At 52.0% G+C, this 11,348-nt stretch overlaps 2 protein-coding genes across 6 annotated transcripts; one reads left to right on the forward strand and one right to left on the reverse strand.

Moving 5' to 3' along the window:
• Positions 1 to 310: 310 nt before the first annotated feature.
• On the reverse strand, positions 311 to 4,058 carry Il32 (interleukin 32). 2 transcript variants are annotated; one of them, XM_074059035.1, is made up of 8 exons: positions 3,874 to 4,051; positions 3,684 to 3,726; positions 2,614 to 2,640; positions 2,389 to 2,448; positions 1,827 to 1,949; positions 1,515 to 1,553; positions 1,313 to 1,372; positions 311 to 753 (listed from the first exon to the last, which is right to left on the reverse strand). In XM_074059035.1, exons 2-8 carry the CDS (start codon positions 3,696 to 3,698, stop codon positions 574 to 576), a joined length of 504 nt encoding a protein of 167 aa, XP_073915136.1. In that variant the 5' UTR covers positions 3,699 to 3,726; positions 3,874 to 4,051; the 3' UTR covers positions 311 to 573. The 2 variants fall into 2 exon arrangements, with proteins under 2 accessions (XP_073915136.1, XP_073915137.1); XM_074059036.1 differs by lacking the exon at positions 1,515 to 1,553 and having other exon boundaries at positions 3,874 to 4,058.
• Positions 4,059 to 4,758: 700 nt separating this feature from the next.
• On the forward strand, positions 4,759 to 8,027 carry LOC141418443 (uncharacterized). Of its 4 annotated transcripts, none has more exons than XR_012443061.1 (7): positions 4,759 to 5,059; positions 5,156 to 5,182; positions 5,348 to 5,407; positions 5,859 to 5,981; positions 6,255 to 6,293; positions 6,436 to 6,666; positions 7,087 to 8,027. XR_012443061.1 is itself a non-coding variant. In XM_074058902.1 (6 exons), exons 1-6 carry the CDS (start codon positions 4,786 to 4,788, stop codon positions 6,526 to 6,528), a joined length of 612 nt encoding a protein of 203 aa, XP_073915003.1. In that variant the 5' UTR covers positions 4,759 to 4,785; the 3' UTR covers positions 6,529 to 8,027. The 4 variants fall into 4 exon arrangements, 1 of the variants encoding a protein (XP_073915003.1); XR_012443059.1 differs by having other exon boundaries at positions 4,759 to 5,055; XR_012443060.1 differs by lacking the exon at positions 6,255 to 6,293 and having other exon boundaries at positions 4,759 to 5,055.
• The last annotated feature ends 3,321 nt before the right edge of the window (positions 8,028 to 11,348 follow it).

Genomic DNA, 11,348 nt, shown 5'->3' on the forward strand with positions numbered 1-11,348 from the left:
ACAGGGCAGGGCCCCTCAGGCTGAGGTCTGCTCTGCTGCAGGGCTGGGTGTTCACTGGACACCCATTATGTTTCAGGCACTGTGAGAACAGTGCCAGGCTGAAGTCCTGCAGTCACTCCACAAACACAGGATTACAGTGACCAGTGACACCATGAATATCTATTAGAGGTGATGTGGTTCATTGTTGCTCATCTAAAGATACAAGCCCAGAATAGGTCATCTGACCCAAAGGTCTGCCTATGTCCACTGATCCCCTGCCTCAGTACCCCCCAGGTCCCACCGTGTAACTGAATGTCATAGAACACTTAAATTGGGAAGTTGATTCCTTTAAAGAAGCTTTTATTAAAGACAACAGAGCAAAAGCAATGAGCCAACCTTGCAGAGGGAAAGCAGAGTGGGAGGGAGGGCATGGACGAGGGGGCCCAGGAAGGAGCTGAGGGACAGAGATGAGGCAGAGTAAAGCAAGCACAGAGCCTGAGCAGGAGGACAGAGGTCACTTTAGGACATTCATTGTAAGAGGTGACGATTCCAGGGTTCTTAGGTGTCTTGATTGTGGTCTGGATCTAGATAGTCTCACTGGAACCATTGGAAGAACTCTGCCAGACAATTCAGGAAAGTCTTGAATGTGTTACAAATGGCCTCCAGTGCTCTGCCCAGGGTCTGTTTCACCCAGGCCAGCACCTCCAGCCACTTCTTCTTCACCCAATGAAGCATCTCCTGGAAACATTTCAGCATCTTGTCCCAAAAATTAGCCTGGTGTAAAAAGAATCACAGGTGTTCAATCAGACATTTTTTTTTTTTGGCACTAGGTTTTGAACTCAGGACTTCATGCTTGCTAGGCAGGTGCTTGAGCCACAGACATGTTTTGTTTGGGGTTTTTTCGAGATAGGGTCTCAAGAACTATTTGCCTGGGCTGGCTTCGAAACTCCTTCCTCCTGATCTCTGCCTCCTGAGTAGCTAGGATTACAGCTGTGTGCCAATGGTGCCAGGCCCCTCACCTTACTCTTGAGCTCAAGCACCTGCCTGTTCTGGGTCCCCACACTTGTCCATTAACTGTGTCCTGCCCAACCCTGGCATCCCTGCTGTTTCTCAGTGTGCTATAGGATGGGGACCCTCCCCAGTTTCCCTCAGCCTTCAGACCTCACCTGGAAGATTATTTGCCACAAATTGTGAACTGAGAAGTTGGTGGACTGCAGGGATCTGTGTGGTGTGAGGCACGAGCAAGCATGAGGGAGCCCCCGACCCACACCCAATTGTGCAGAGGCTGAGGGTGGGGACATGTGTCATGGAGGCTGATGGTAAATTGACTCACATCTCCATTTTCTGAGAACAAATCTGTGATATCATCAAGGAATGTCTGGAATTCCAGTTTCTGAAAGAGATGCAGAATTGGGTTAACAGGCCTGATCCTTCTCCCTCCTGAGTACCTGGCCAGAACCTCCTCAGCATCACACAGTGAGGACCAGGACCCCCTCCCACCACATCAAGTGCACATGGGGAACTAACTGCCTCACCATTTTGGATTTAACAGTCTCCAAGGAGGCATTTTTCATCTGTGGAAAGAACAGGGACACTCAGGCCTTATGTGACCTTCTCCCTCCACCCCAGACAAGCCACATACACGCTCTGTCACGCACACACCCAGTCACAGGCACACGGCACCCAGGCACATGAAGGATGAAGATGGCCCTGGAAGGTGCCAGGCCCACATTGTTCCAGCACCCTCTGTGGCCCCAGGTGAGAGCTGTGGAGGGAGGAATTTGTGCTGGGCAGGGGGGGATGGGGAATATCCAGTCACACCAGCGTCCCTGGAACCATCTCAGCACCTTATGTCCACCATTCTGGGATGTCAGGCTCTCAAGATCCTCATCTTCAGAGAAGGAGCCAGAGCCACCCTGGATTCTTTGACGTAACTCCAGCTTCACCCGAGGAGGGAGAGAAGTGGAGTCCTGGAAGCATGGAGGCTGTCAGGGTCTGGACGGCTCACGGTGTGCAGCTCAGGCACTGCCCCCACCAAGGCTTCCAAGCCTCTACGTGAATCATCGGACAGGAGCCCACAGCTGGCTTCCTGTCAACAGAGCTGCACAGGCACAAGGGACTTTCCCCAGCTGCCCCAGCCCTCAAAACCCTTCCATGGCCTAGACACAATGGGTGTCAGTGCTTGGTCACTGTCAGTCTGAGCCCACCGCAGCCCCTCTGGGTTCCATCATGTACTACATTAGTGAAAGGCTCTGGCACTGTGTGCAGTGGGGGGCTCAGGGATGGTAATGAGGCAGCCACCCCTGAGAACTCCACCTTAGCTTTGAGGGGCTGTGTGCAAACAGGCCTGCCCATGAACCTGGAGAAAGCAAGGAAGGAGGGCTTGGCCGGGAGCCGCCTCAAACTCACTGGGCTGTTGCTCTCATGAAGAAGATCGAGGGCATCCAGCAGGTTCTCATTAATACTGTCCTGGGGAGAGAAGGGAGCCTAGCTACAGACACACTCCCTTTGCCTGGTCCCACGGTGGCTGCAATGGTCCAGGGCAGTACCAGAGAGCCACGAGCCCAGCCCACATAACCTGGCAAGCCTCAGTCCTGAGGTTAAGCTCTGGGGAGGAACAAGGACAAAGCTTACCTTAAGTTGTGATACACGTGACACGACCTGTTAGGGAAAAATCACATCAAGCTGGGGCCTCGTTCACTTTGAACATTGTCTTCAGTCCTCTGTCTGTTCTCAGCTCCCGCACTTACCCCTAACTTACTTACTCTATCCAGGTCCTGGGGATCAGATGCCTGGGATCTCCTCTCTGTCCTCAAGATGATGGGGATACAGACACCCCCCTTAGTCTCCTGGGACTCTCTGACCCTACCAGAATAATCGCCTGCCACATGAGTAAACCGAGAAGTTTGTGGTCTGCGGGGATCTGTGCAGCGTGAGGCACGAGCAAGCACAAGGGAGCCCCCAACCCACACCCAACTGTTCCGAGGCTGGGGGGGCCTGTGCCCTGGAGCCTGACGCGCATTGATCCATCCATCCATTTCTGGCATGTTGACCTAGGATATCAGCTTCTGCCTAAAGACTGGAACTGTGAAGAGATGCACTGCTGTGTCCCCAGGCCTGATTCTTCTCCCTCTTGGGTCCCAAATGAGAACCCAGAACCCCCTTCCTCCACCCCGAGTACACATGGGGAATGGCCTTTCCAATTGGATTTCAGAGTCTCCAGGGGATCACTTTCTGTCTTGGGGACATCTGATCTGGATTGTCCTGATGGCAAATTGACCTGCAGGTCCATCCTTTTCCCTTAACTACATTACTTGTTAGGCAGCGCCCCTGACTGCCTTTTCTCATACTCACACAGAGAAGCCCCCCACAATATACTTCCTAGGGCAGAGTCTGTCCCTACAACCAGGACCTGCTATGTAAGTTGAAGGACTAGGAGAAAAAGAAGCTGTGGCCTCTGTTCAGTAATCACTCAGAATGCCAGGACGCTCCTCTCCCAAGGCTAGTCCCATGTCATTGCTTTCACCTAGCAAGCTGGCCATCCTGAGCTGGGACTGTGACTGCACAGGTCCCTTGCTTGGGAAGCCCATTTCTCCCCATTCCCTAGGATCTCCCTCCTAGACCAGGGAGAATCAGACAGAGTCAGCTGGACACAGTGTGGCACATGCCCTCCCAGGCCATCGCCATCACCTACTCTCACTCACCTTGGAGTAGCACATGGCAGCTCAGAGTTCCAGGGCCTGGAGCCTGGTGGGAAGGGACAGGTGAGAGGAAAAGTATCTCAGAAGCATCCCCGACACCACCCCAGAGAGTCCTTGGCCTCAGGAATGGAGTCCCCACCTTCTCCCTGGGATGACCCACCACCCAGCCCAGTCTTATCTTCAGGGGTCTGACCTGCGCTGAAACTGTCACCTTCCCTCTGCTCAAAGACCAGCTGGTGTCTGCCCTGGAGTGAGGCCCTGGATGCTCTAAAATCAGAGGAAGGGGGAGGCTGGAGGGCGGAGCAAGAGCCGGAGGCAGGGCAACGGCCTAAAGAGGAAACAGAAAAGAAAAAGGAAATGGTTGTGGACAAAGTGTGAGGGAGGTTTGAGGTGCTACCCGGGGTGAGGATGTTTTTTGGCCCTCTTACCAATCCCACCTCCCCTGAGCTGGATGGGAGCTCTGACCCAGGGCGGAGCTGTCTCACCCCGCCCCACTCCACCACCGCCTGAGGGGGAGGGGCAGACTGAGGGGCGATAGGTGGGGCTCAGTGTAGAGCTCTTGCTTAGCATAAGCTATCAAATGACTTCAATTCCCAGCACTGCCAAAAAAAAAAAAAAAAAAAAGTCCAGAATTGTGACAACAGTTGGAGAAGTCCAGAGCTCAGGTGAGGGCAGCCAGCAGGTCCAGGAGTGTGCCCAGTGGAATCCTGACCAGATTCCAGCACAGAGCTGCACCTGCCTCAAGTTCACACAAGTTCCTGGGTCAGCTGCTGGGTCAGGAGGAGGCAGGAGCAACCAGAAACTGGGGTGCGCCCTTGAAGCCAGGGGCTGGGGGTGGCGGAAGTGGCTGCAGAAATTCAGTTCTGCCCGAGGATGGAGACAATGGTTCTGGGATTACTTTACAATCACAAGGTTTTATGGCATGCATTTCTGCTTTTTGTGACCTTGGACCTTGGGCCTTCTTTTATGGTCAAGGAATTATCTTCTATTCATGGAACAAAGTACTCACCTCAGGAAATGTACCTCACTTAACAGTTAAAAGAAAGGGGTGCAGTGGGAGGAAGGCTGACCCAGCTGAAATCCTAGGTCAACATGCCAGAAATGGATGGATGGATCAATGCGCCGTCAGGCTCCAGGGCACAGGCACCCCCAGCCTCGGAACAGTTGGGTGTGGGTTGGGGGCTCCCTTGTGCTTGCTCGTGCCTCACGCTGCACAGATCCCCGCAGACCACAAACTTCTCGGTTTACTCATGTGGCAGGCGATTATTCTGGTAGGGTCAGAGAGTCCCAGGAGACTAAGGGGGGTGTCTGTATCCCCATCATCTTGAGGACAGAGAGGAGATCCCAGGCATCTGATCCCCAGGTCCTGGATAGAGTAAGTTAGGGGTAAGTGCGGGAGCTGAGAACAGACAGAGGACTGAAGACAATGTTCAAAGTGAACGAGGCCCCAGCTTGATGTGATTTTTCCCTAACAGGTCGTGTCACGTGTATCACAACTTAAGGTAAGCTTTGTCCTTGTTCCTCCCCAGAGCTTAACCTCAGGACTGAGGCTTGCCAGGTTATGTGGGCTGGGCTCGTGGCTCTCTGGTACTGCCCTGGACCATTGCAGCCACCGTGGGACCAGGCAAAGGGAGTGTGTCTGTAGCTAGGCTCCCTTCTCTCCCCAGGACAGTATTAATGAGAACCTGCTGGATGCCCTCGATCTTCTTCATGAGAGCAACAGCCCAGTGAGTTTCGGGCGGCTCCCAGCCAAGCTCTCCTTCCTCCCCATCTCCCTTGGCTTTCTCCAGGTTCACGGATGGACCTGTACCCACATAGACCCCCAAGGCTAGGGTGGAGGACTGGGTGTCTGCCTCATTAGTACCCATCCCTGGGCCTCCCCCAACACACAGGAGCACTAATGTAGTACATGATGGAACCCAGAGGGGCTGCGGTGGGCTCAGACTGACAGTGACCAAGCACTGACACCCATTGTGTCTAGGCCATGGAAGGGTTTTGAGGGCTGGGGCAGCTGGGGAAAGTCCCTTGTGCCTGTGCAGCTCTGTTGACAGGAAGCCAGCTGTGGGCTCCTGTCCGATGATTCACGTAGAGGCTTGGAAGCCTTGGTGGGGGCAGTGCCTGAGCTGCACACCTGCACACCGTGAGCCGTCCAGACCCTGACAGCCTCCATGCTTCCAGGACTCCACTTCTCTCCCTCCTCGGGTGAAGCTGGAGTTACGTCAAAGAATCCAGGGTGGCTCTGGCTCCTTCTCTGAAGATAAGGATCTTGAGAGCCTGACGTCCCAGAATGGTGGACATAAGGTGCTGAGATGGTTCCAGGGACGCTGGTGTGACTGGATATTCCCCATCCCCCCCTGCCCAGCACAAATTCCTCCCTCCACAGCTCTCACCTGGGGCCACAGAGGGTGCTGGAACAATGTGGGCCTGGCACCTTCCAGGGCCATCTTCATCCTTCATGTGCCTGGGTGCCGTGTGCCTGTGACTGGGTGTGTGCGTGACAGAGCGTGTATGTGGCTTGTCTGGGGTGGAGGGAGAAGGTCACATAAGGCCTGAGTGTCCCTGTTCTTTCCACAGATGAAAAATGCCTCCTTGGAGACTGTTAAATCCAAAATGGTGAGGCAGTTAGTTCCCCATGTGCACTTGATGTGGTGGGAGGGGGTCCTGGTCCTCACTGTGTGATGCTGAGGAGGTTCTGGCCAGGTACTCAGGAGGGAGAAGGATCAGGCCTGTTAACCCAATTCTGCATCTCTTTCAGAAACTGGAATTCCAGACATTCCTTGATGATATCACAGATTCGTTCTCAGAAAATGGAGATTTTCTGGAGTCAATTTACCATCAGCCTCCATGACACGTGTCCCCACCCTCAGCCTCTGCACAATTGGGTGTGGGTCGGGGGCTCCCTCATGCTTGCTCGTGCCTCACACCACACAGATCCCTGCAGTCCACCAACTTCTCAGTTCACAATTTGTGGCAAGTAATCTTCCAGGTGAGGTCTGAAGGCTGAGGGAAACTGGGGAGGGTCCCCATCCTATAGCACACTGAGAAACAGCAGGGATGCCAGGGTTGGGCAGGACACAGTTAATGGACAAGTGTGGGGACCCAGAACAGGCAGGTGCTTGAGCTCAAGAGTAAGGTGAGGGGCCTGGCACCAGTGGCCACTAGCTACTCAGGAAGCAGAGGTCAGGAGGTTGGAGGTTCAAAGCCAGCCCAGGCAAATAGTTCTTTAGACCCTATATTAAACACACACAAAACAAGCAAACAAAAAATAAACAAAACAAAACATGTCTGGTGGAGTGGCTCAAGTTATAGAGTACATGCCTAGCAAGCATGAGGTCCTGAGTTCAAAGCCCAGTCCCAAAAAAAATGAAAAAGGGCTGGTGGAATGCCTGTGATTCTTTTCCACCAGGATCTGTCAAGTGAAGCCCAAGCCAAGTTTTGGGATGAGGTGCTGAAATGTTTCCAGGAGATGCTGCAGTGAAGATGCTGGGTGAAGAAGTGGCTGGAGGTGCTGGCCTGGTTTAAGCAGACCCTGGGCGGTGCACTGGAGGCCATTTGTAACACATTCAAGACTTTCCTGAATTGTCTGGCAGAGTTCTTCCGATGGTTCAAGTGAAGCTGTCTAGGTCTAGACCACAATGAAGACACCCAAGAAACCTGGAATCCTTATGTTATGTGCCTGTGTAAAATGTTGTGCGCTGATGTCCAGTGTTCTTTCCTTCACAGGCCAAAGAATTGGCTCATGAGACAGCAGACTGACTCGTGAGACAAGGCCGGCACACAAAGTAGGATTTATTAGAGAGAAAGGAAAGGCTGCAACTGGAGCAGGGCAGTGGAGCCCGGAAACCAGTGGCTTCCTGCTCAGGTGAAGACTGGGGCTTTTTATGGCCACTTTAACTCTGGGTTAGGGTATGGGTTAAGTGGGTTCTTTCCATTGGCTGTGGATTTGAGCGCGCAGGCTCTCTTCGATGAGCTGATCTGTTTGCCCCTTATGGGGGAGAAGGGGAGACAACCTTGAGAGCATCCTGTCTATCAGCCCCGTGGCAGATTTATGAGGCCATGTATCTCCTCAGAGTGCAGAAATGCAGATTTATGAGCTCCTCAGGGTTCAGGGCCCATAGTGTTCTCCATGGGGGATGGGATACTGACTCTCTCATCTGTCCTTTAGGCCCCCAGACCCAACACTCACCTCTTGCAATGAATGTCCTGAAGTGACCTCTGCCCTCCCGCTCAGGCTTTACCCCACCTTGACTGTCTTTGAGATCCTTCCTAGGCCCCATCCTCCATGCCCTGTCTGCCAAGACCTCCCACTCTGCTTTCCCTCTGCAAGGTTGGACCATTGCTCTTGCTCTGTTGTCTTTAATAAAAGTTTCTTTAAAGGAATCAACTTCCTACTTTAAGTCTTTTATGACATTCAGGCACATGGTGGGACCTGGAGGGGACTGAAGGCAGGGGACCAGTGGTCATAGGCAGAGGCTATGGGTCAGGTGGCCCATTCTGGCTTCTACCTTAGAATGAGCAAGAATGAGTAACATGGGGTCACTGGTCATTGAAGTCCTGTGTTTGTGGAGTGACTGCAGGACTTCAGCCTGGCACTATTCTCACAGTGCCTGGTACACAATGGGTGTTCAATGAACGCCCAGTCCTGCAGCAGAGCAGACCTCAGCCTGACGGGCCCTGCCCTGTCATTGCTCATCTGGCACAGGGGACATGCTGTGTATTTCATCTCTTTTCTTTCTGTCTTTCTCTCTCTTCCTCTTCCTTTGTCATCCTCCTTATCTTACTCTTCCCTCTGGTGCTCCTCCTTTTTAATGTGGTGTTTTTGATCCTGCTTCAGCCTCCCAAGTGTGTGGAGCTACAGCTGCATATTTCTATACAGAAACTCTGGGCCTGTCTCCCAAGATCAAATGCCCTGGGGCCAGGGAGAGGATGGGGCAGCCACTTGGTTCAGGAGGGAGGCAGAGGAGGTAGGAGGCAGGCAGTGGTCAGATCCCGGAGTCTACCGCCTCACCCCACCTGCACCTGCAGAGATCGCTAATGGCGCTGGTGCAGTCCGTGATAAGAAGATCCTGGTTTTTGTGCTCCAAATGGAAGAATCCAAGCAGAGCACGTGGATGGGGTGAGGTAGGATAGCTTTATTGCGGGGAGGGAGTCGTCTGTTCTGCCAGGTGAGGAAAGGGAAGAAGAAGATGGGAGAGAAGGGCCGGGGCCTCCTGGTAGGTCGTTTTTATACCACCTTGAACTTGCAGGTGGGGAGGCCTTCCATCTTCACCTGGCTCCTCTCATCTGTGGGCTGGGGGAGCAGCCCCAGACTGTCCCTCACCTAGCCTGCCTCACAAGGGTCTTCTGTATCCTTCCTATCTCTAGCTGATGCTTACAGATCAGCTACCCCTTGGGGTGCTTGGTAGTGTTCAGCACCTGCTGAGAGAATTGTGCAGCAGGGGCACTGACCTAACCAGTTCTGGGGTTCCAGGACCCTGAAGTAAGGGAGCAGGAAGAGGCAGGAGGAACGGAGGCCTGAGTCTGGCCAACAAGGAACATGTCAGTCCAGACCTCTTTCCTGCCTGCTCAGAACTCAGCCAGTCCTAGAGGGATAGGGCCTTGGGATTTACCAGGGTGTAGGGGAGGCTTTGGCACCTGGAGATCTCTGGTATGAGGGACATTTCTGTGAGTCACTATCAACTTGACCTCCTGACCCTTTTTTTCCCACAGAAATTGACTGTGTTTTTTTTTTTTTTTTAAAACAAACATTACCCTGGGGCAGCTGAGCCTGGCAGAGGAAATGACTGAACACAGACTTTTTCATTGTCCTCTTGATGGCCCTGTTAATCTTAAAGGAGTCTTCTCCAGCCCCTGCCCACAAGCTCCTGCGAGAGAGTGGGCCATGGCTAGAAGAAAAGGTTCGCCTTGACCTTCTCAGCCCCTCATATCCTGGGTATCTTTCTGATGTCCTTTAGACCGGAAGGCCTGTGTCTGGCCTCTGAGTTCCACCCTCCCCCCATTCCTTACCTGGGCCTAGATTCTGTCCCAGCACTGAAGGGAAAAAACAAAAACAAAACCACCTCCCCACCAGCAAGACATGTCCATCCATCAGTCAAAGTGTTAACAAAGGTATTCCCAGAAGATCTCGATCCTTGTGCTCTAGCATGAAAGAATCCAAGAAGAACACATGGGTGTAATAGGTTTTATTAAAATATAAGGAAGGGAATTACAGTGGAAGCTGGAAAGCAGAGAGCATGCTTCTCTTCTTCAGGTGCTTTTAAAACTTACGCTGATCTGTGGGAACAGAGGAACCAGGTGATTCCCATCCAAAGCACACAGTTTTGAAAAGCAGCCAACTAAAGATGCAGGTGGAATGTGCTTAGGCTGGGTTTTGTGCTTTCATTTTTATTTTTGTCTCTCCTGTTTTTACCAGAAATCACCTGACTTACCCAAAGTGAGCAATGGAGGCCAGATGGGTGCATGAGAGATAGAGTTAATGTTCAGCCAGCATTGGATGAAAAGATTGTGGGTGGTTTACTGGGTGTGTGATGCATAGCCAAGCTTGGCCTGCAGGCTGCTTTTGTTCAGCTGCAAGTATTTTCAGTTTGAGAGAGCTACCAAGGTTCCAGAATGAGTAGCTTATCATAAAAATTCAGATCCTGGGATTTAGCATTTAATTCCATTTTAATGAAATGTGTGGTTGGGGGAGTACTGGGGATTGAATTTAGGGCCTTGCTCCACCACTTGAGCCACACCCCCAGTTCCTTTGCTTTTAAATTTGTTTCTCAGGGGCTGGCTTCAGGCTGTGATTTTCCTACCCTGCCTCCCCATTTGCTGGAATTACAGACAGGCCTGTGTCACCAGGTGGACCCCATTTCAATGCACCAAAGAGCCACATATGACTCGGCACATTGTGCCATATTGGCTAAGCTATAGGAATAGACAGGAGGAGAATATATTCCAGGGTGAGATTCCTGACCTGCCCTCCAGCTGCCTGTCACAGCTGGCCACCCTCTCCCCTACAGCCTGCGAGAGGAAGTGCTAGGGTAGATGAAGGAGAAAGACACCACTGTGTCACAGTAGGAAGGGTGACAGGTGCATTCAAAGGGTGGACAAAGGGAAGCCCATTGATAGAGCACTTGTCTAGTACCTGCAAGGTCCTGGGCTCCATCTCTAGCATAGGAAAAAAAGAAATAAAGAAGGACCATTTTCACCCTATATCCATTGTCCCCATGTTTGGATGCTAACATCAAGACAGGCACATAGCAAAATGATTAAAGATCACCAGGTGACCACATGTCTAGGTAAAAATTCAAACTGGACCATATCCCCTGCTTAGTTGAGATGGTATTAACACTTCCAAAAACCCCTAGCCCTTTTGAATCTCTTAGGTCCTCCCTCCTCATGTGAGAGGGTGCCGTCTCTTTTCCTTTTACTTCGGTTTTACCCTGGTTTCCTAATAAATTTTTGTTGGCTCCTTACATACTCCGTGAATCTCTTTGAAATTCTTTTTGTTGTTGAACTCAAGAGCCTGAGTCTTGTAGGTGTTTGGGAAGTTGAGTTGAGAATTTTTCTCTTGTTTTAGGGATTCTCCTCGTCCTAATACCCCTCCCTGGTGAATGGGCCAGGTGAGGCCAAACATGGGGGCTGACTGAAATCTGGGAGATCCAGTGAAGGAGCCTCAAGAAT

The sequence above is a fragment of the Castor canadensis genome, chromosome 17 (genome assembly GCF_047511655.1).
Source record: "Castor canadensis chromosome 17, mCasCan1.hap1v2, whole genome shotgun sequence".
Lineage (NCBI taxonomy): Eukaryota > Metazoa > Chordata > Mammalia > Rodentia > Castoridae > Castor > Castor canadensis.